This window comes from Scatophagus argus, chromosome 21 (genome assembly GCF_020382885.2).
Source record: "Scatophagus argus isolate fScaArg1 chromosome 21, fScaArg1.pri, whole genome shotgun sequence".
Classification (NCBI taxonomy): domain Eukaryota; kingdom Metazoa; phylum Chordata; class Actinopteri; family Scatophagidae; genus Scatophagus; species Scatophagus argus.
This window is the reverse complement of record NC_058513.1, coordinates 14,961,886-14,982,167: the sequence shown is the minus strand read 5'-3', so window position 1 is coordinate 14,982,167 and position 20,282 is coordinate 14,961,886. Positions and strand designations below refer to the sequence as shown.

The window sequence follows — 20,282 nt, the reverse complement described above, 5'->3', positions numbered from 1 at the left end:
AAAAAACATCGCATCAAGTGTTTCTAAAAATGCCGTTTTCCGTTAACGGCATCCTTTGCACGCTCGCGCTCCTGGTCATGTGGCGGCCGGAGGAGCTCGCGGAGGCGTGCAGCTGCGCCCCGGTGCATCCGCAACAGGCGTTCTGCAACGCCGACGTAGGTGAGTCCAACGCCGTTTCACTGCTGCTGCTCTTGTTGTTGTTGTTGTTGTTGTGTGCCCATGTCGCACCAGGCTGCTGCACATCTGACGGGGAGCCTCGCAGCCGCTCAGCCCGGCGCTCCTGTGCGCGCCGAGCGGGCTCTCAAGAGGCTTCTGGAAACCGCTGCAGAGCCTGGAGAGGTGGAGGGTGTTGCTTCTCAAGGCCATGGCCCCGAGACAGTTTGCATACCGCGATCGGAGTGCGGACACGCGCACATCATTTTGTCATGTTTGGTCACGTCATGGCGACGAGCGTAGACCAATAAAATGCCAAAGTAGCCGTTTGGGAAGCGCAGGAATTAAAGAATATGTTGTTTAGGTGTCATGGAGACATGAAGGGACACACACACACCCACAAACACAGACACATGCTCAATTTTGCAAGTAAAATACTTCAGGATTTATTATAACTTAAGGAGTCTAAGTGTGTGACTCTGAGGGGTTTATAATGACCTTAATGAATTTGGAGGTGATAATGACTCAGGACAGTCCTGTAGAAGCCACAGGAGGTGCACTATGCTGCTGTGTCTCAGGGTGGAAGTCAGAGTAACATACAGGAAGCAGTCAGGGACCGTCAGTGTACAGAATGTCTCGGGTCTGGAGCTGAGCTGTGTGTTTACCAGGCTTCGTCCGGGACGAGGCAGCGTCGCCTGGCTTCTGCAGGGCAACGTGGCACAAGAGAGGAAAAGACACAAGGAGGGAAGGAGCGGAGAGGAGGACAAGGGATGGAGAATGAGAAGAGAAATTTCGGGGAGGAGGAGGAGGAGGAAGAGGAGGGGGGTTAATCTCAACCACAGAATATGTCACACCGCAAGCTTTTCTCTTCTTCTTCTTTTTAAATTTCCATTCCTGCCCTGTTTCTCCCTCTGAGGGGTGGTGCTGGGAGGAATTACAGGAATGCTGCTGGGGTTTTCCCAACTTTTTGCTCCGGTGTAACGCAGGGACACACACTCCACACACACACGCAGGTTTTCACAGCCCAGATAGACAACTGCAGGCCTGCTGCCATGCACAGTGGACTCGCACTCTGGCTGACATCTGGCTGTCAGTTCGAGGGGAAAAAGCAATAAAAGTCACGGTCAAAGTCAAAATATGCATGGTATCCTCGAGAAGGAGACCACACCACTCTGGCTCCATCTTTTCTTCCTTCTTCTGGCTCCTTACTCACGCAATTCCTCATGCACTGGTGTGTGTGTGTGCATCTGCAGATTAGATGTTTATCTGTGTGATTTTTTTTTTATTGCAAAATGGCAGCTCTGTTTTCAGGTGTGACTCAACAATTCACTGAGCTGGCAGGTCTTAGACACAGGATGTCTTGCAGGAGGGGTGTGTTTGTGCCTGTTGCGCTCATGTTGTTTTTAAAGGGTGTGTGAGTCAATATGGTGGGGGCCGGGGGGGGGCGGCATGCGGGGTGGAGGATGCACATTTAAAGGTCATGCAACCCACTAAATGACAACAATGGTCAATGTCATTGTCTGGTGATAATTTCAGGGTGGACCTGAGGATGAAATTGTGGTTTTTGGCACATCTGGAAACCCCAGAAACACCCAGATAAGACACTGCATAGCCTGAGGAGAAGGCTGGACCATGAAGTGAGAGAGAGAGAAACAGGGTTGAAATGAACAGATAATCAGAATAGAGTTGGTCGTCTGGCTGGGCAGAATGTGCACGTAGGCAACAACAAAGCGACATTGTCAACAGTTATGTGGTCTGACAGTTGATGTTTGTTTTGTTTTTGGTGAAACGGGATCCCATTCATTGCCTGTTCACATACACACACACACACACGCGTAAGCTTCAGTCTGTGTGTCACCTTTTGTTTTTCATGCTAAACGATGCTTCAGGTCGGACCACAAGCCATAAAGATGGAGCAGTGTCATGCACCTACTGCACGCACACACAGACACACACATACGTGTTCGTGTGCAAGGACAAACATCCTCCTTTCATATAAATCTGTTGCCCACAAAGGGGAACTTCCCCAGCAGCCCTGCACAGTCAGACTGTCCTGAGGCCGGGCGTTGTGGAAGACCAGAGTCATCCTGCTGTCTGTACGCTGACTGTACACGTTCCTGTTTATGGAAACAGAGACATGATTTCTTCATGAAACATACGTAAACATGCAGCGTAATAAAAACAGCATCTGTAAAAATCAAAGTTCAGCCTCGTAATGCAAAACTTCACGTTGTCCTGTTGAAAGGTTTGTCTTTCAGCATTTTGTTAAGCCAGTGTTTGTGTTAAATTGTGTTTACATATGCATGTTTTGCAAGGAACCTTCACAGAGTTGTCACTGTGGCAAAAATATTTTGTTGTTTATCAATAAACATAGCTATTGGAGACAACAGGGAAAATAAATGTACATTCTGAACAGTAAACTTCACTGCAAATTAAAGCTGACATTTTCTGTATAAACAATAACTCAAATGATAACGTGTGATGTGACAGGAGTCACTTGTGTTGATGGACACACAGAGAATTATCACTCAGCTGCAGTTCACCTCATTTCTTTGAAGCTTTTCTGACCAACATTTTGGTTCAGTTTGCTGCAGCTGTTTTCATTCAAAAGGCTCCAAAAACCACTGGACACTAGGCTTTCAGCTCCAAAAGGCCCACAGACACAGTAAGCAAAAAGCTAGTCAACACAGAGGAACGTTAAGCAGCCAAAGAGCCAGATGTTTCCTGCAGGAGTCGGTGGAGACCAAAAGAGAGATAAAAGAGATCCTGAAACACGACTCCCAGTCAGTGTTAATATTGTGCCTGGATGTAAAATGTTCATTTGAATAACCAATGCACACAAAATGAATTTATTATTTTGATAGTTCAGCCTTCAAAAAGCTGAACATTCTGGTTTCAGTTTCCCAGATGTAATCGTTTGCAGCTTTTTTCTGTACTTATATCACTGTAGATTAAATATTTTTGTGTTTGAACATTTCTGATGGACATTTCTGACACTTTAGAATCCATAAAACAACAATAATAATAATAATAATAATAAAAACACAGATAACATTATATTACACTTGAATTAAGAAAACCAAGGAACAAGTGCACAAAAAGCCAGTATTGGTCGATAATGTCACAGTGGTGGTGGTTGTTGTTGTTGTTGTTGTTGTTTCTCCATACACTGACTACAGTTGCTGTATCATGAAGACATCGCAGAGGAAAGCAGAGCTCTCCTCTCTGCCTCGCGGGTCTTCATGCAGATGTTGACAGATGCCGACTGAATTTTCGTTTGCCTCTGGTCAAATGACCGGTTAAACAGACAGCGCACATACGTCTGCAGCTGAACAAACCACATCATGGGAGTCAGGGATGATTTAGTGGTCACTGGAGTATGAGAAAAGAAATGGATAGTCATGCGGTGGATTGGACAGGGAACACTGAGGATGTGGTGTGTGTGTGTGTGTGTGTGTGTGTGTTTATATGGGGTTTGCATGGAAAACGTTGCGTAGTGCAACTGATACGCATGTATAAGTCATTAGACGTCGTCGTGGTCGTAAAGGAAAGGAGGAACTCGAATATGGGTCAGTTGGTGGTTTATGGAGGGGGCTCTCGGCTGCTGATTGACTGCTGGTGATCAGATGACTTTAAGGATGAACCTGCGGTAAAAGTCGGCTGTCTGCACTGCAGCCCCCACCCCACCCCAACCCAAAACCTCGGTGGTAGTCGTGCTGTTTAGGCATCACGCTGTGTAGTCTGCTGCCTCCACAACATGCTGTTTAGACTCCACTCCGGCTTTATTGCGAGGGGAGGGGTGTTGAGGAGTAAACATGTCTGCAACACCAAGAGCTCCCGTTACAGCAATCTAATGCGAATAACAAGGTAGTCTCCCCTCAGTATTCTTTTGCTCATTAGTTTGTGGCTCTGAATAAGCTCAGGAAATGAGAGCGGAAAAACTGAGAGGAATGCAGGAGTGTGTGCCAGCCAGGTATACTGCTGTGTGTGTGTGTGTGTGTGTGTGTGCTCTGGCTGCTGTTGCTGCATATTTGCATAAGCATCAGAGGGGAACCAAAATGCAGAAGTTGGCTTGTGAGTTACTCAGATTGGTTGAAGCACCGATAAACAACTTTGTAAAGCCTTATATCAGTGAAGACAACAAATCTTATTAGAACTCTAGAATATAAAGTTGCCTCAGCCCTTCTCGCTCTCAGGTGTGCATAAATTGCAGGTTGTGTACTTCTTTTTTAAGATACAAAACAGGATGAGGAGTGTGAGGATGAAGATGGATTTATTACCTTTTTTTGTTTGTTTTTTTTTAACAACGTTTTGATGGGGCAAAGCCTGAAAATGTCACTGACCCTGAGTCAGGATGGCACCACACAACAAAAGCTTTGAAAGTTGATAAATTATTCAAATCTTTTATCAAATATTAATACTGTACTTCATCTTTTTTTCTATTTCTTGTTTGTAAAATCTGAGGATTTGCTGCTTTTCTCTGTCTCATCGCGTATTTTGTTTTTTAAATTTATTGGTGGACAAAACAAACCATTTGAAGGTACCAGTCTGGCCATTTTTCAATTTATTATTATTATTATTTTTTTACATTTTATGTACTATAAAGGGCTAATAAATCTAAATAATGAGAATATCTGTCAAGTGTTGTTGTAGTTACATGTGTAGAAAAACATGCATCTTCAGAATGGGGGGGTGAAATGGGGGAAAAGGAAGTGGTGAAGGAAGTAGGAAAAGAACGAGAGGCTATTAACTCTGTGAGCCATGAACCCCAGATTTGTGTCTGCTCCAAGCCATAAACTGAACCCAGGGGTGTAAGAGCAGCAGCAGTCAACTGTGTGTGTGTGTGTGTGTGTGTGTGTGTTTATCTATCTATGTGGACGTGTCCTCTGTTCCTGCTTATTTTTTTTTCTCTCTCTGTTGCTCATATTTTCCATTCTGAATAAATGCCCTAAGCGTAGCTAAAGCTTGATGCAGTCAGTGCGGCCATTAAAACACACTCACGGTGAGAAACTGGCTCGTTGTTTCCCTTCTGTATCAACTTTCAAATTGTATTCTTATCCCTTAAGTCTGGTCCTTTGACTGCTTTCCGGTTATGTTTCGAGGCAGGCCTGCAGGCTTGTTCTGCGGGCCAAGTCGTTTCATGTGTCCGATGCCTCATGCAGCTTTGAACCAAACGGAAACTTTCGGTTTCATTGACCGGGCTGCTGCAGAAGCCGAAGCTGAGCTGCTCGAGCTCGTTTTATTGTCAGTGCTGTGCCTCAGTGTGGTATGTGCACATGAGACTTAGGGCAGCTGTGGAGGTTGTTTTGGCTGTTGGCCTTTTGTTAGCCAGGGACATGGTGAACGAGGGGCTGAGCCTCGGGGGGATGTTTCAGTCAACGGCTTTTGGTGGAATCGTGTCATGATCTGTTGTTCTGATCTTATCTTTAGATTGAAAATGATACATCAGTGAATCAGACAGAAAAATAATCTTGAAGCTGTTCTGGTAAACAATCCAAAAATGCCAAATATTCTGGATTGTCAGTTTCTCCAGTGTGAGAATTTGGTGCTTGTCTCTGTTTCAAATCATTCTTGTTTGGACAAAACGAGACATCTGCAGACGTAAGCTTGTGATTTGTGAAATAAAGATGGGCACTTTAGTCTGCAGTTGAAATCAGGAAATTACCCATTGGATGAATTGATAATGAAATTAATCACTAGTTATCATTTTGTATGTTTTCGTTCTGTCCGAAGTCCAAAGTGTATCTACAAAATAGCAAAAGAAGCTGCTAAAGTTTTCAGATAAAACGCTGGCTTTTCTATGCTTTCTATGCTTTTCTACTATGCTGTGAGCTAAACACAGCTAAACACACTTCCAATAAAAGCTGGAGACCACGGGTTTGTCTTTGAGGTTTTTTTGCTGGCGACTGCGAGAACATCACTGGACAGCAAATTCAGTGATAGTGCTTAAAAATCAAAAAATGATTCCACAAAACAGAGCTGGATGGCAGGGCTACCATTAAAATAAAGATAAACACGCACATACAGCACAATTCATCAGTTACTTAGACTGTTGTATTGGCTCCTGACAGTTAGCATAAGGGCTAATTTGGGTGGCAGTAAGCTAAAACGTGATTATCATTTAAAAGAAGGCCTTGTTTGCATATCTGACTGCTTACAGCAGCACTTTTCTGTGTCCTCTTATCAGAAATGCTTTGTCTCTTAATGACAGGATTGTGTAACACCATGTGATCTGACGCCATGTTCCTCTGTTTCCCCAACAGTGATTCGAGCAAAGGTGGTGGGAGAAAAAGAGGTGGTTTCTGGGAATGATATCTATGGGAACCCCATCAAGAGGATCCAGTATGAGGTCAAACAGATCAAGGTAATAAGACAGAAGGAGATCCACCATATGCCTCCCAGCATTTTAGGGTGTGAAGCTCAGACTTTGACTCCTTCATCCTGACCTTTGACCCCCTCCACAGATGTTCAAGGGGCCTAGCCAGGACATCGAGGCGATCTTCACTGCTCCTGTGTCTGCTGTCTGTGGTGTTACCCTGGATGCCAGCGGCAAGAAGGAGTACCTGATCTCAGGTGAGTGACGCTGGAATCTGGAGTGACTGTCGAGGTGGTCGCGTCACCCATTAACTGACTCAAATGTGAATCTGAAAATGTGATTGTGGCCCATGCAAACTTTTAAAGGAATAGTTCAACGTTTTTTATTTACTCAGAAATCCTCCAGTGCGTGCCTCTAAAGCACACTGCTCAACACACTCGAATCGGAGTGGCGTGACGTGTGTCAACATCTGGCTTCTAAAATGCACATGAAATAATAACACAGCTGCTGCGTGGTTGTGTTCCCTCTAGCATAATAAACTAAAGCTCCTGCTGTGTTGCTACTGCTGGTATTTTTCACAAGAAAGTCAACTTTTATTTCAGTTTTGTTGGGGCAAACGTGTAAGATTCAACACGCAAACAAGAAGTGAAAGACTAAGATGACAGACAGACAGACAGATAGAAGAGCCTGAGGAATTTACAAACAGACAGATAATCAGATATCAACCTCCAGGTGTAAACAGCCTGGCAGACAAACATGGGATCAGACTAACAGGCCACTTTGTGTGTTGGCGGACTAACTGTTTATGCTATTATGGGTAATAATATGCTGTTGACTAAACCCTGTGGAGACTGGGAGTGACCTTGTCTGTCGTGGTACAGCTTGAGCTCCTGAGAGTTGCAAATGTACGTACTGTATATCTTGTACTCCTTGCTTGAGGTGACATGACCTTGAATCATTAATAAAAAAAAAATATTTCACTCTGCTAGATAACAGCCTGAAGGGAGCCTTTTCTAGTTGGTAGGACGGACCCTCTCTGACCTTATATTCACATTTAATATCACATAATCACCCAACACGGCATTATTACATCTGCCTGGAGTTTCTTCCACTGCGCCGATGAGCCGTTTTTGACATTTTCTACACCAGTAACCTTAAAGGGACAGTTCACCCCATATAAAAAATATGTATCTTTGCTCATACCTGTAGTCTAGATTGTTTTGATGTGAGTTGCAGAATTTTGTAGGTGTCGGCTATAGGGACGTCTGGAACTAGATGGCACTTTGCTTGTGGCTTTGTCGCTCTTTATATTTTGTGGCATCTGAAACCTTCTAGTTCAGCATTTCCTTATTCACATTCTTGTTGAAAGTTGGATGATAAGACTGATATCATATCCAAAAGATTACAAAATCCACAAACCACGACGCCTAAAACTCACTGATAAATGCTTTATGTTTTTGTTAAATCCTTACAAAACTGAAATGTAAAAACAAGATGTTTTACAGTTTCACATTTTTATTGTGACTTGCCAGGAAATCGGCCCAGCCCCCATAAAACTTTAATACTGGTACTTGTTTTTATAACTCTGGTTCGTTCCAGTCAAATCAAGTGCTACTTAGACGGGTTTTGTCACCTTGGGACAGAGCCAGACTAGCTGTTTCCCTGTGTCCAGACTTCATGCTAAGCTAAGCTAACCTTCTGCTGTCTGTAGATGTGAGAGTAGGCATCAGTCTTCTCACTCACAACTCTCCACCGGAAGATGAATAAGTAACTCCTCAACTCCCCGAACTATTCCATTAATGTTTGTATGCCAAATCTGGCTGGTTTTCAGTCAGCAGCAGAGTGAGACATAGTACAGTGAGGATCATGATGTCATGTGTGCTCTGGTTTCCCCATCGCAGACAGATGCACCCACAAACACTCAGCCCTAATTACATAGAGTTGTAAGAGCAGGAACTGCTGAAGCCAGCATTTCCTCTCTCAGACTTCTTCCTTTTTTTTTTTTAATTTCTCAAGATGTGGCACAGTTAACTTTCTGCCAACCAGACATCTTTTTTAAGATGATTAATCCTCCAGTTCAAAGGGTTAGCAGTTGAAAGAACCACAGTGAAACATGACTCAGTCTCATCTGCGAGGACATCCTGTAAAGACTCGGACATGTCGAGAGTTGCTCTGCAGACAGATAGCGATGTAGTGAAGAAGATGCAGCCTCGGCAGATCTGTAAACTCACATTATAATATCTTCATCTTGTTTTGACTGGTGCCACACGTGCGTGAAACATAAACTCGGGTTTTGGTGCCTGCGGGCGTTTTCCGTTTGCAAGGTAGCAGATTTGATCATTTTTACCTGTGAACCGGTTATCTGATGCTCATAGTTTATGACCTTTTGTCCAATGAGGCCGTTTATATTCATGCATCAGGAAATGGGTGTTTTTACTGCAGGTATGGTCTTTTTATGTCTAAATTTTCAGTCATGTGTTTGTCGTTGTGAAGCTTTTATTGCTGTCTTGTTCTTTTACAGGCAAGGCCGAAGCCGCCGGGAGCATGCATGTGCACCTGTGTGACTACATCATGCCCTGGGACTCCTTGAGCAACACCCAGAAGAAGGGTCTTAGCCAGCGCTACCAGATGGGCTGTGACTGCAAGGTAAGGGAGTGGGTGGCTTGTCTGGTTTCCCATCCCGGAGAGCAAAATCAGACATAACAGAGCAGACGAGACAACAGCTGCAACAACAAACATCAGAACAACGAGTGAGACCGGAGATATGGCCAATTTGAATTAATTGACAGAAAATTAACAGACTTTCATAATCAAGCCCTTGAGAAAAAATAAAGTCAGTTGTTGAAGCTTCTTATGAGAAGATTTGAAGCTTTCCGATGCCTACGCAGCGGCAGATGGCCACTGACAGAGGCATTATGGTTTTGGGTCTGCACTTTCGTAGGTCTTGAATGCCTTGAGGAAATTTTTCTGTATATTATTAATATTCGACAGCATAGCTGAGCAACAGAAGGGGAGGTTGTGACCGTGTTTTCACATTTGGTCAGATCCTGAATCGGTGATGATCATTTTTCTACAGTAGCCCAGATCAGACAAACTTCACACTGGCTTTTGTGAGGGGATTTCTTTGTGTTCCTGTTTTTAGCAGCTTGGGGTATTCATTATCTGCTGAGTCATCAGTAGATGCCGCTGCATTCTACACATTGGACATTTTATTTAAAGATAATAATAACAAAATGTATCCAAAAAAAGCCATGCACATGCTTGACTCCGCCACTACTAATAATTCGTTCTGTGTTTCTCTGCAGATTGTGCGCTGCCCCTCTTTGCCCTGTGAGATCTCCGCTCCAGAGGAGTGTCTGTGGACTGACCTGATGATCGAGAAGCAGGTGCACGGGCGCCAGGCCAACCACTACGCCTGCATCAAGAGGGCGGACAACTCCTGCTCCTGGTACCGCGGCGTCTCATCGCCCAAGAAGGAGTTCCTGGATGGCGAGGAGCCTTAATCGCGTGGCACACTTGGCGCAATGTAAACGACTCAATTGAAATTTTAGATAACAACATCAGGCAAAAGTGATTTTTGATAAAAAAGGCAAAGCTAATGTGACTGAATTTACCAGCTGTTCTGAGAACAATCTTTAGCCTCTCTTTGTTGTCAGTGAAAGCAGCGCAAAGCCACTTTCAACCTCATCAGCATTGCTCAACATTAACTGACTCTGAAGAGGCTCAGAGGTTGTTCTCAGTCACAGCGCATGTAAAAATAAATTTTGCATCATGAGACATAGACTGGTCAAGTGATGATATAACTTCCTCCTGAGGCTGGCGTCAGGAGGAATATATAAATCCTCGGTGAGACAGAGCACTTCCTGCCCCGCAAAGCTTCCTTACAGCTCTGCTCTCCAACTCCACCAATCAACCCCCGATCAACGGACGATCATTTCGTTAGCCCTTGTGTTCCTACTTTTATTACCTCATTCTCCATTTTATTCCAAAGCCAAATTCCAAGTTGCCTTTTTTTTAAGATGATTGTCTCCCTTTTTCTGAACACTTTTAGTTATTACTTCTCTCCTCTTCTCTGCTGGGAGCTGTTTGGCCACTGGTGACGTCAGACGCCCACAACAACACCCTTAACCGCTTTCTCAAAAAATAAAAAGAACATGAGTCATCTCGCATGGCTGATCTTCTCCGGTTTTGTTAGGCGAAAACCTTTTTCTTGTTGTGGTTTTTCTAACTGGAGCTTGTGATTGTCACAGGCCTCACTGGACCAGTCTATGCAGTGGAAAGACGAGCGCTCTAAATTTAAACCTGCGCATGAGGTCAAACAACACAGAAACAAATCCGAAACATCCAAAATGTCTCCTCCTCCTCCTCCTCTTCCTCCTCGTCTCATCTTCATGCCTCTCCCTCTTTACCCCTCACTATGTAGCTGTACAGTACCTATGCATATACTTTTGTTGTTACTTGATAATTATTATTTACTGCATTAGAACTAGATTTGCACTTTTTGAGGATGAGTTCCAGTAAAGACAGGAGCCTGAACACTTTGACGTGACAGTTACTATCGTTCGCCCAGACCGACAGATCCACCTCAGGTGCAGATTTCACCTGTTTTGAGTGCTTTTGGTGGTCCATATTCACTAACACAAGCTTATTCTTGCTATCTTTGTCATAACAGGTAAAATAGTATTTGCAGTGAAAGGAAAAACACGAGAAGTTTGGATATAAGGGATCTTTTTGCAGATTTTATGTGTGAAAGGGAAACAAAAAGAGCTTGTGGGATGTTATTTCAGTGTCTTTGTATTGTCTGTTGATTGTAAATGCAAGCAGCAGTTTCATGATTTGCCAATATATTCTTATAGACGGTTCATTTCATGAGTGATAAGGACTTTTACATGCTTAACGTTAGCTTCGACTCATTTTTCCTGCGCCTTCCAGTTATTAATGAAAGCTTTATCGCTGTCATAGAAAGCAAGTTACTCAATCGAAGTTTACAGTGCTGTTTTATACACCTCAAGCTACATTAACAAAAAAATATATATATGATGGAGTATTAGAGGCATAATTTAAAAGTAAACTCTTTCCATTTTCCATTACTTTGTATTTTTTCAGTGTTATTATTATACCTGTCATGATTTTTGTGTGTTTTCGCTGTCTTTGTCAACGATGTCTTTAGCTGTAGTGTGGAGCTGAGAAGGTCCTCTTGCGCTGGAGTAACGTGAGAGTGAGAGAGAGAGATAAATCCTTTTTGGAGAGGCGTGGAGAAATGAGAAATGGGTAACTTGTGTGAATAGAGGACTGTGCATGTGTTTGATGCTTGATGTAAGTCCGGGCGAAGGACAAAATATTCAGTATTATCAAATAAAAACCACACGTTTGAAAGAACAAATGCTGCCTGAGTGAGTCATTTTGGCCGCAGATGTTTCAGCGATGGGATGCAACAGGATCCAACAGTTCAGTCCAGTCCAGTCACACAATATGATCTAAGGGATTTGTGTACATGGAAGAAAATTTTCTCACATTACCATGCTGGAGACACAGGGAGGTTTTCAAGGTGGATGTCAAGGTGGACAACCTGCAGCAACCTCACATCAGAATCCTGTCCTAGCACTTTGGCTAAGTTAACAATCACAACATTCAATCTATGGGATTGACTTTGGTGCAGCACGGTGGTTAGCACCCTTGCCTCAAGGCAAGAGGGTTCCAGGTTCGAATCCCGGTCTTCTATGTGGAGTTTGCATGTTCTCCCTGTGCCTGTGTGGGTTTCCTCTGGGTACTCCAGCTTCCCCCCACAAGCCCAAAAACATGCAATTAATTGGTTAATTGGCTACTCTATATTGCCCCTAGGTGTGAGTGTGAGAGTGTGTGGTTGTCTGTCTTTGTGTCTTGGCCCTGCAATTGACTGGCGACCAGTCCAGCGTGTACTCCGCCTCTGGCCCGTAGTCAGCTGGGATAGGCTCCAGCTCCCCCGCGACCCTGAAGGATAAGTGGTATACAAAATGGATGGATTGACTTTGGTAGGGAAAGATCCTGATTTTGATTATATTTTAATGAAAATGAGTTTGTGAAATACTGCAAAGCTCATGGTTTGTGTAAATGGACAGTAATTTTCCATCTATAACTCCTGCTGTCATGGAAAAACCTTTTAATCTAGCATGTCTAGCATTCTGGTGTTCGCTAATTAGCAATAAAGACAAAGTAGAGCTGAGGCTAACGGGAATATCAGTTCTGCTGGTATATGATCATAAACTCAAGTATTAGATGAATTCAAATTTTGACTGGCTTACCCTTATGGAGGCCACCAATGTCAAGCAAATTTAACAACAAGCTGTTCAAATATTTCCATCATTAGTGCTAAACTGAAGCTAAAAAAGAAGACCAAAAATAAACTCTTGTTATTGTGGAAAGAGATAAGGTGAAATAGCACTTCATAATAATGAGCTAGGTTTTTAAAAAATGTTGAACTATTCAATATTTCATCATCAATGTGTTTTCCATTTTTTTTTCTGTAGCTGTTATTCCCTTATTCAATATCTCATTTATTGGATTTTCTCTAGAACCACTAGAATATCTACAGCCTTCAGGGTACAACATTTCTGCCCCAAAAAGATAATGTCAGTCCTACAGATTACCCTGAAGTGTAAATTTAACCTCCAAACATTTGTAATACTGGTATATCGAGCAGTCGAACTTGGCCTTCATTTGGCTCTCAGATATGAGAGCACAGTGGAGAGCCTGTGCCGCGACAAGGGCGGACAAATACGCTCAAAGAGATGTGGTAATCGACTCAACTAGGAAAATATTTGAAAAATGCTCAGGCTGAGCCCAGAATGAGTGGTTTTGTCATCTCTGTTCATTCTCTCTTCAGTAATGTCAAACAGGATAGTAATAATCATCCAGTGTCGGGGCGGATTTCTTCCGACACAGAGCTTTTATCGGGACACTCAGAGGTCAGGCTGGTGTGTCGGAGAGATGGTGTAAATTGCTAAGTATAGTGGACTAATGCAGGGTGCTCATGACTGTTCTCCATCATTTCTCTTGAAACTGCATTTGCTTTTGACATAATTGACATGTGATTTGTTGCTGTAACCTTTGCCTCGCAATTCTGGTTACTCAAGATGTTGAGGACAAACAGGAAAAGATTTGCCAAATACTGAAGCTTTTGTCCAAACAAGCACAAACAGATGACCACAAATCACAGAATACAAACTAAATATTTTACATACTGTTTACCTAAGGTCAACAGAAAGTCCATCTACCTCCAGTCCCTCCCATTTCAAAATATTTTACTCTCAAATGATGAGCTGGTGTGAATCTCTTGTGTTATATTTTAGGATGGAAAAACACTTCCAGAAAGCAGTGCCACAACTGTATATAAGCTATTGAACACATTTAAATCAAGTTAAGTTATTTGGAAAAATCTAACAACTGTCTTTAGTAACAACAGCTAAAGACACATTTTATTTTTACATATACATGTCTAAACTGTGGCAACATTGTGTGGTTATGCTACTTGTGAAGACTTTGAGGTACAGTTTTGATGTACTTAACTGAACTATTTTTATTCATCCAACAAATGAAAATAAAAACACATATTCACTTTAAAAGGACGTAATTCACACAGTACAAGGTTATCTTTCTGTCCTGTCTAACTTGTTTTCTCAAATGATTTCACAAATAAATCAGGAAGCAGCTAATTTCACCTGATGAAATCACATCAATTAAATGAATATCAGATATGCATTAATGCATTTTGATAAAGCAGCACTTTGCAGTGTGGTGTAAATAATTCAAACAATTCACACATAAACATTGACCCTTGTAGTTGTGATGCCACCCAGTGGCCACCAGAGGACACAGCAGCCTCTTCATGTTCAACAGACGACTTCAACAAGTCATGTAAGCACAGATGAATTAATAATTAGTTTGTAAAAATATTATATTGAGATTAATAACCAGTTGATGATGCATATTATCATGTTAACACTCACATATTTCCTCTCAGAGGATTAAATAAGGGGTCTGTGACAAAGAGAGGATTGTTTGAGCTTTCCAGGTGAATGTGGAAACTGATATGCTCTTAAGATGTTTCACCAACACCTTTTCAGCAATAACTGCTGTGTCTCTTCTGGTAAACTGCTTTGGGTGTTTTACACACCGAAGGCCATTTTCTTAAGATGCATTCATGTCAGGTTACTGCTGCCTTGAATGCTGTGCGTTTTTCCAGAAGCTCCTGACACTTTTAAAGTTTGAAATGTGCTCCCTTAAACACTCAAAAATCATCTGTAAGTGTTTGACAATTTTAAAAAGTCGACAGAGCTCACATAACTAAAGCAAGGTTATCTGAAATATGCCTTGACAAGTTGCCATATAATGTCACACCGACTCAAAGCAGAAATGTGTCGTGAAAGATTCTTTCCAAACCCTTTCCTCAGATTGTAGCTCATATAACTGAACTCAGCGCCCTCTTAAGAGGATGAATTTGAACGCAGCTTAACCTAAAGCTCTGTCTTTTTCCTGTGCAACATAATGTAGATGGGCAGTTTAATTGAGCTGCAACACCCACACACTTTCTCAGTGGCTTGGGGAAATATCTGTCTGAATTGCCTCTTTTTTTTTATTTAATTTAAAATTTAATTTATTTGAATTGCTGAGAAAATATGAAGTGTGGGCAGCAGCTCAGAGGTCTGAAAATTAGGCTAATATGTTCCCTTAAGCTTGAGAAAATTCAGATCATGTTCGGCATTCTTTTAGTGTTATATAATGGTCATAATGGTTTTGAGTCGACCTCGTCTGAATTCCTCTCAGCAGACTCCATGGGACATGGCCTGTTATCCAATACGTTTTAGCCAAAGCTAGCAGCTAAAACTCACACTGACATCTGTGTTGTTTTGAGTGAAATGTTTCAGCAGCCATTGGATGGATTGCTGTGAAGATTCATGATGCTCTTAGGATGAACTGTAGCAACGTTGGTGATCCCTTAACTTTTCATCTAGCGCCACCACCTGGACATAAATTGCACAGTATGTTTGGTTTATGAATACCTGCAAAGCTAGCTAAGGACATTCCCGTTACCTTCATCTGTGTTTTGTGTATTGTGTTAATCAGCAAATGTTAGTGTGCTAATGTGTTAAACTAAGAGCCTGCATATATAATAGACAGTAAACATCACTGTGTTAGCATATTGACGCTGATTTAGCTATAGTTGAAAGAAATGTGACTGAGCACACCTGATGCTACAGCGTTTAGCTGCTATCATAGCTCTACAGAAGTTACTGATTTCGATTTGTGAACTTTTTTGCACATGTTTATTCTGTTATTTTGTTTTAAAGTTTGTTTTAAATCTTATTTTTTAGGTTGTGATCATGAGTGTTATTTAGTTTAGCAACCACTGGAGTGGATGGGAGCTGATGTTGAGCAATAAAAAAAACTGTAAATACCACAATTGATGAAGGTATTTTAAGTGACGTTCTGGGGTTTTCAGACATGAGAAGTGAATTATTTTAGATAGGAATTGATGGTTATCTCTGTTATCTGAATGTATGCATGAGAGACCAATAACTAGGGGAGACAAGTGTGTTTTTAGGCTTAAAACATCTCCGGTAACATTTTGCTCAAGAAAGGGGTCTCACATGACCAGACCTTGACAGCACTGTCAGAGATGGAGAATGAAAATTATGAATGTTTTTGTTTCTTAGTGCTACCTCTGAGGAGGTGGAAAGGTGGCCATTGCACTTCCTTGCTCTCATGGCAACCTGATGCATTTGGAGTCACGGACAGCTGTGCTGAGAAAGGAAGTGGAGATGGAGTAAGCATATCTGAGAATGGTGGCGATTTTCTTTTTTTTTTCCATCAGGAGGCTCACAAATTGAAAGCATCTGAAGGTACTGAAATTTGGATCGTGTTATTGTGCTTCATGCGTTTTCCTGACTTGTTGGAGTGTAGAGGTGTTGTCATCAGGTCAGGCCCCACTCAGAGTGAGACAGAAAGCACATTATGAGATGACAGTGATCTTTTATACCACATAACCTGCCAGAAGGAAAAAAACATGAATCGCTCGTCAACAGGAAACTTTGACTGCTTTCATATCAACACCAATATTTTCACTGGTTTGCTCAAGTGCTGCACACTTGAGTATTTCTATTTCATGACATTGTAGAATTTTTATTTTTTTTTCATATTTAAAGTTACTTTGCAGATCAAGATTTTACATGTAAAACCATTAATGACCTTACAAAAACGTGTATTGTTATGGGTCAAACTACCAAACCACATGTACAACATTAAAAGGCTGCTAAAGCCTTAATGAATCAGTCGTAAAATTACAATAATATGATAAATATGGAGCTCTGAATTGTGAGTACTTTTGATACCCTGTGTACATTTTATTGGGAATACATGTGTTCTTCTTATTGGTACTGGTCCTGATGCTGTTGAGTTTGTGCTGTTCACTATAGCTGCATGGTTTCAATGACACACAGCAGCAGGCAGTGAAACACAAGGAACCAAACTGCACACATCATCTATATATAGAAAGGTCCATTTGAATGCAGTTCATCAGCATCGTTGAGTGATGAAGCCTGATGCTGTGGAACCAGACTCTCTCTGCTTTTTTCTTTATTTTATATGCAAATCACATAGAAGTTCAACGGGGCTGATTACGTCTCACCACCTACTCTTTCTCTGTTTGTCAGTAGCCACCTGTGACGTCTGATTTCTAGCACTAGATGTCCATATACATGCTGTATTTTGTGAGTTTGAATTCACAAAATCCTGTCAAAGTTGACTAAGTCGAACACATAAGTAACTCTTGCTTTTCAGGGGCGTTTGGAGCGACTGGATGATGAGGTCAAGTGCAACTGAAAGAGGTCAAGTCTGCAGAGAGAGAGGAGAAATAAATGAGATTTAATGAGAGAAAGAGAGAGAAATGTAATGCGAGTGAATGTGTGGGACCAGTGGAGTAAAATGGCAAAGTATAATGTGTATCAAAAGAGCAAAAATAAAACTCAGAGACAGCCTTGAAGGTCAGAGATATCACATTCTCTCACACTCTGTGCACCTAAATAGTAGCACTGGTCCTTTATGGCAGATGCAGTTTATAAATAGCTGCTCCAACATAAGAGCTGCAACAACTGCTGGCATTTCTCACCTAAGTTTTAATACAGACTTCATTCTGTGATGAAGGCCTAGCGATTCTACTGCCGCCAGCACAGGTTCCTTCCAGTATTAATGAGGTTACCATCACTACGTGTTTGTACTGATATTTAAGGTTTCCGTGCCAGCAGCTAGCGGGGAAACAGCTCTTCTCAAGGTGATCAGTGGTAGATTGTAATTTCTTCTAGTTTTTTTTGTCTGAGCTCCAGGAACAGCTTGATTGAGTAACATGAACTCCATCCATAGGCACAGAAAACAGTCCTTTTGCCATTTCACAGTTTGAAGGTTAGCAGTCGCTGCCACTGCTCGAACCTTCATAGCTGTTTATCACACTGCTGCACCGTACTACTCACTACTACAACAAATACTGTTACTTCTGCCATAGCTGCTTCTGCAAGCATTATTATGACGTATAAAATTCATTTGGCAGACACTTTACTTTGTGTTTTTAGTACAATTTTGAAGTACTTTACCAGCTTTATTTCTGTTTTTTACTACTTTATTGCCAGATTCACGTGTTGTGCTTTCATCATCACCATGCAAATTTGGCAGCACTAATTACAGGTTTAATTAAAGGTTGTTTTATGCCAAACATATCAGTTTATAAAATATGATGTATTGTGATTGAATAAGAAGAATAGAATAGAACACTTTACATGCAGATACCTTAATGCATTTTTTCCCCATCATTTTTATTTAAATTATGGATAAAATAATCTTTGCCTGCCAGAAGATCTCCAAGTTACTCCTCTAAATAGAAATTCTCTAAAACACACTCAAAACACATGTGCATCAAGACTCCCGGCAATGCATACAGACCATAATACAGACATGGAATTAAATCATCTTTATGCAACATTGGGATTCAAGTATTTTTTTGTATATAAATATTGTTTTTACTGGAAGACTTACTTTAATACACTTTTGAAACGTGTGCTTAGATTTTGAACGCAGGACTTTTATATAACAAGGATTATTTTTTTTCCTTCCACCACTCAAATAAAGTGTATTAATATATCTTCCACCACTGACACCTACCATAATGTATGTGTCTGCGTGTGTTTACTCAGCTCTGACTAAACTAAACCGGACTCTGATGTGTGTGTGTGTGTGTGGGAGGGAAACAGGAGGATACTCGAGGTTGTGTGTGCATGTGTGTGCGTGTGTGTGTATGTGCACATTTGTCATCACTTCCAAGAATACTTTAACAACTGTTCAAAGTGACACAGCAGTGGGTGTGTTGTCTGCACACGCTTGTACTGCATGTGTGTCCCTTTGCTTGTATGCGAGGATCACATCTCTGAAAACCCATCAGCGTGTGTTGTCATGAGGCAGGTTTCTGCTGTGTGTTTAGTCGTGGTAGTAGTGTAAGGGTGGAGTGTGTGTGTGTGTGTGTGTGTGAGGCTGAATTCAGGAGGTCAAGTGTGTGTGTGTGTGTGTGAACAAGAGCGAGCAGGGAGGAGAGAGAGAGAGAGAGAGAGAGTGAGAGCAGAGAGTGTTTCTCTGAGAGCCTGTCAGAGTCTGGTGGCAGCCGGCAGCGAAAACACTAAAATCCCGGCTTTTTCATGGGCTTCAGAGCTTTAGCCTGCTGCTGATTTAACCTCGTATGAGTTAAATAAGATGCCGATTTAAAGGGCGGGAGTAAAGCAAAGAGATGCTGAGAGGACGCTGTTAGACCCGAACCCTGCTTTGTCACAAAACTCCTGAATACATACTGTGTTGTGATGGGGACTGTGAGCGAGTTGTGTGCGTCCAGTTTCCAGGCGTTTCTGTGTCCTTCTGTGCGACCAGGGGCACCTGCTGCGGCCTCAGGTGAGAGTTTGTTTGTTTGTTTGTTTTTGTTTTAAGAAAATGCACTTTTCTGAAATAGAAATGTGTTGTTAAGTGTTTAGTGCGGGCTCGGATGTGGCTGGATAAATGAACAACCTCCGTGCTGAGATGCGACTCCGCTGACATCACAGTTATAATTGAGGGTCTTTGGTGGTTGAACGTCGCGTCGTCTGCGTGACTCTTGATAGGAAAGAAATGAGAGGCAAACACAGCAGAGACGTGGAGAGCAAGACTGACACAAAGTGCTATTAGTGTTCAGTTGCCGTGGTGATTTTTCTCTCCACACACACACACACACACACACACACACACTGTGAGTGCTCTGGAGTGTGTGTGTTTGCATGCGCCATGCTGTGTTTTTGATATTTCTGTGCTCGTGTGCACACAAGTCTGGCAAACTGTGTGCGTTTGCGTGAGATGGTGGGCATGATCCGTGAACATGACGCACGCCCATCATCATCTGGTCCAGGATCCTCCTCTCCGGTGGGCGCCGGGGTGATATAATCTCAGAATCAGAGATCACTTTTGTTGGCACTTATATTTGCACATATAAGGTGATTTGTCTTGGCAGGGATCTCCGTCGCACAGGTGCGTTCATTCAGTCAGGCTCACAGCACTCACACAGGTTATTTCCGTTTGCCTCGCAGCTTCTTTCACGACCTTTCTTTCTATAGCTGGACTTCCCCCTCTGTTTCCTCTTAATTTCCTCTGCTTTCGTCTTCATTATTTCTATGCCTTAAGGCCCCTGGAGCAGTGATTATTTCACAGGTAAACCATTCAGCTTTGAAGCAGAGTTACTCAATAGGCTGTGGTGGTTTTCTTTTCAGTTTCCAAG

At 42.2% G+C, this 20,282-nt stretch overlaps 1 protein-coding gene across 1 annotated transcript; it reads left to right on the top strand.

Moving 5' to 3' along the window:
• Positions 1-19: 19 nt before the first annotated feature.
• Positions 20-11,852, top strand: timp2a (TIMP metallopeptidase inhibitor 2a). The gene is made up of 5 exons (XM_046376545.1): positions 20-159; positions 6,417-6,517; positions 6,618-6,726; positions 8,991-9,115; positions 9,775-11,852. Exons 1-5 carry the CDS (start codon positions 30-32, stop codon positions 9,970-9,972), a joined length of 663 nt encoding a protein of 220 aa, XP_046232501.1. The 5' UTR covers positions 20-29; the 3' UTR covers positions 9,973-11,852.
• The last annotated feature ends 8,430 nt before the right edge of the window (positions 11,853-20,282 follow it).

What these genes read in the sequence shown, in the direction of transcription:
- timp2a (XM_046376545.1), top strand. Translation starts at nt 30, where the DNA reads ATGCCGTTTTCCGTTAACGGCATCCTTTGCACGCTCGCGCTCCTGGTC. An exon ending in GTTCTGCAACGCCGACGTAG is followed by an intron (nt 160 to 6,416) that starts GTGAGTCCAACG and finishes TTTCCCCAACAG; the next exon opens with TGATTCGAGCAAAGGTGGTG. An exon ending in GAAGGAGTACCTGATCTCAG is followed by an intron (nt 6,727 to 8,990) that starts GTGAGTGACGCT and finishes GTTCTTTTACAG; the next exon opens with GCAAGGCCGAAGCCGCCGGG.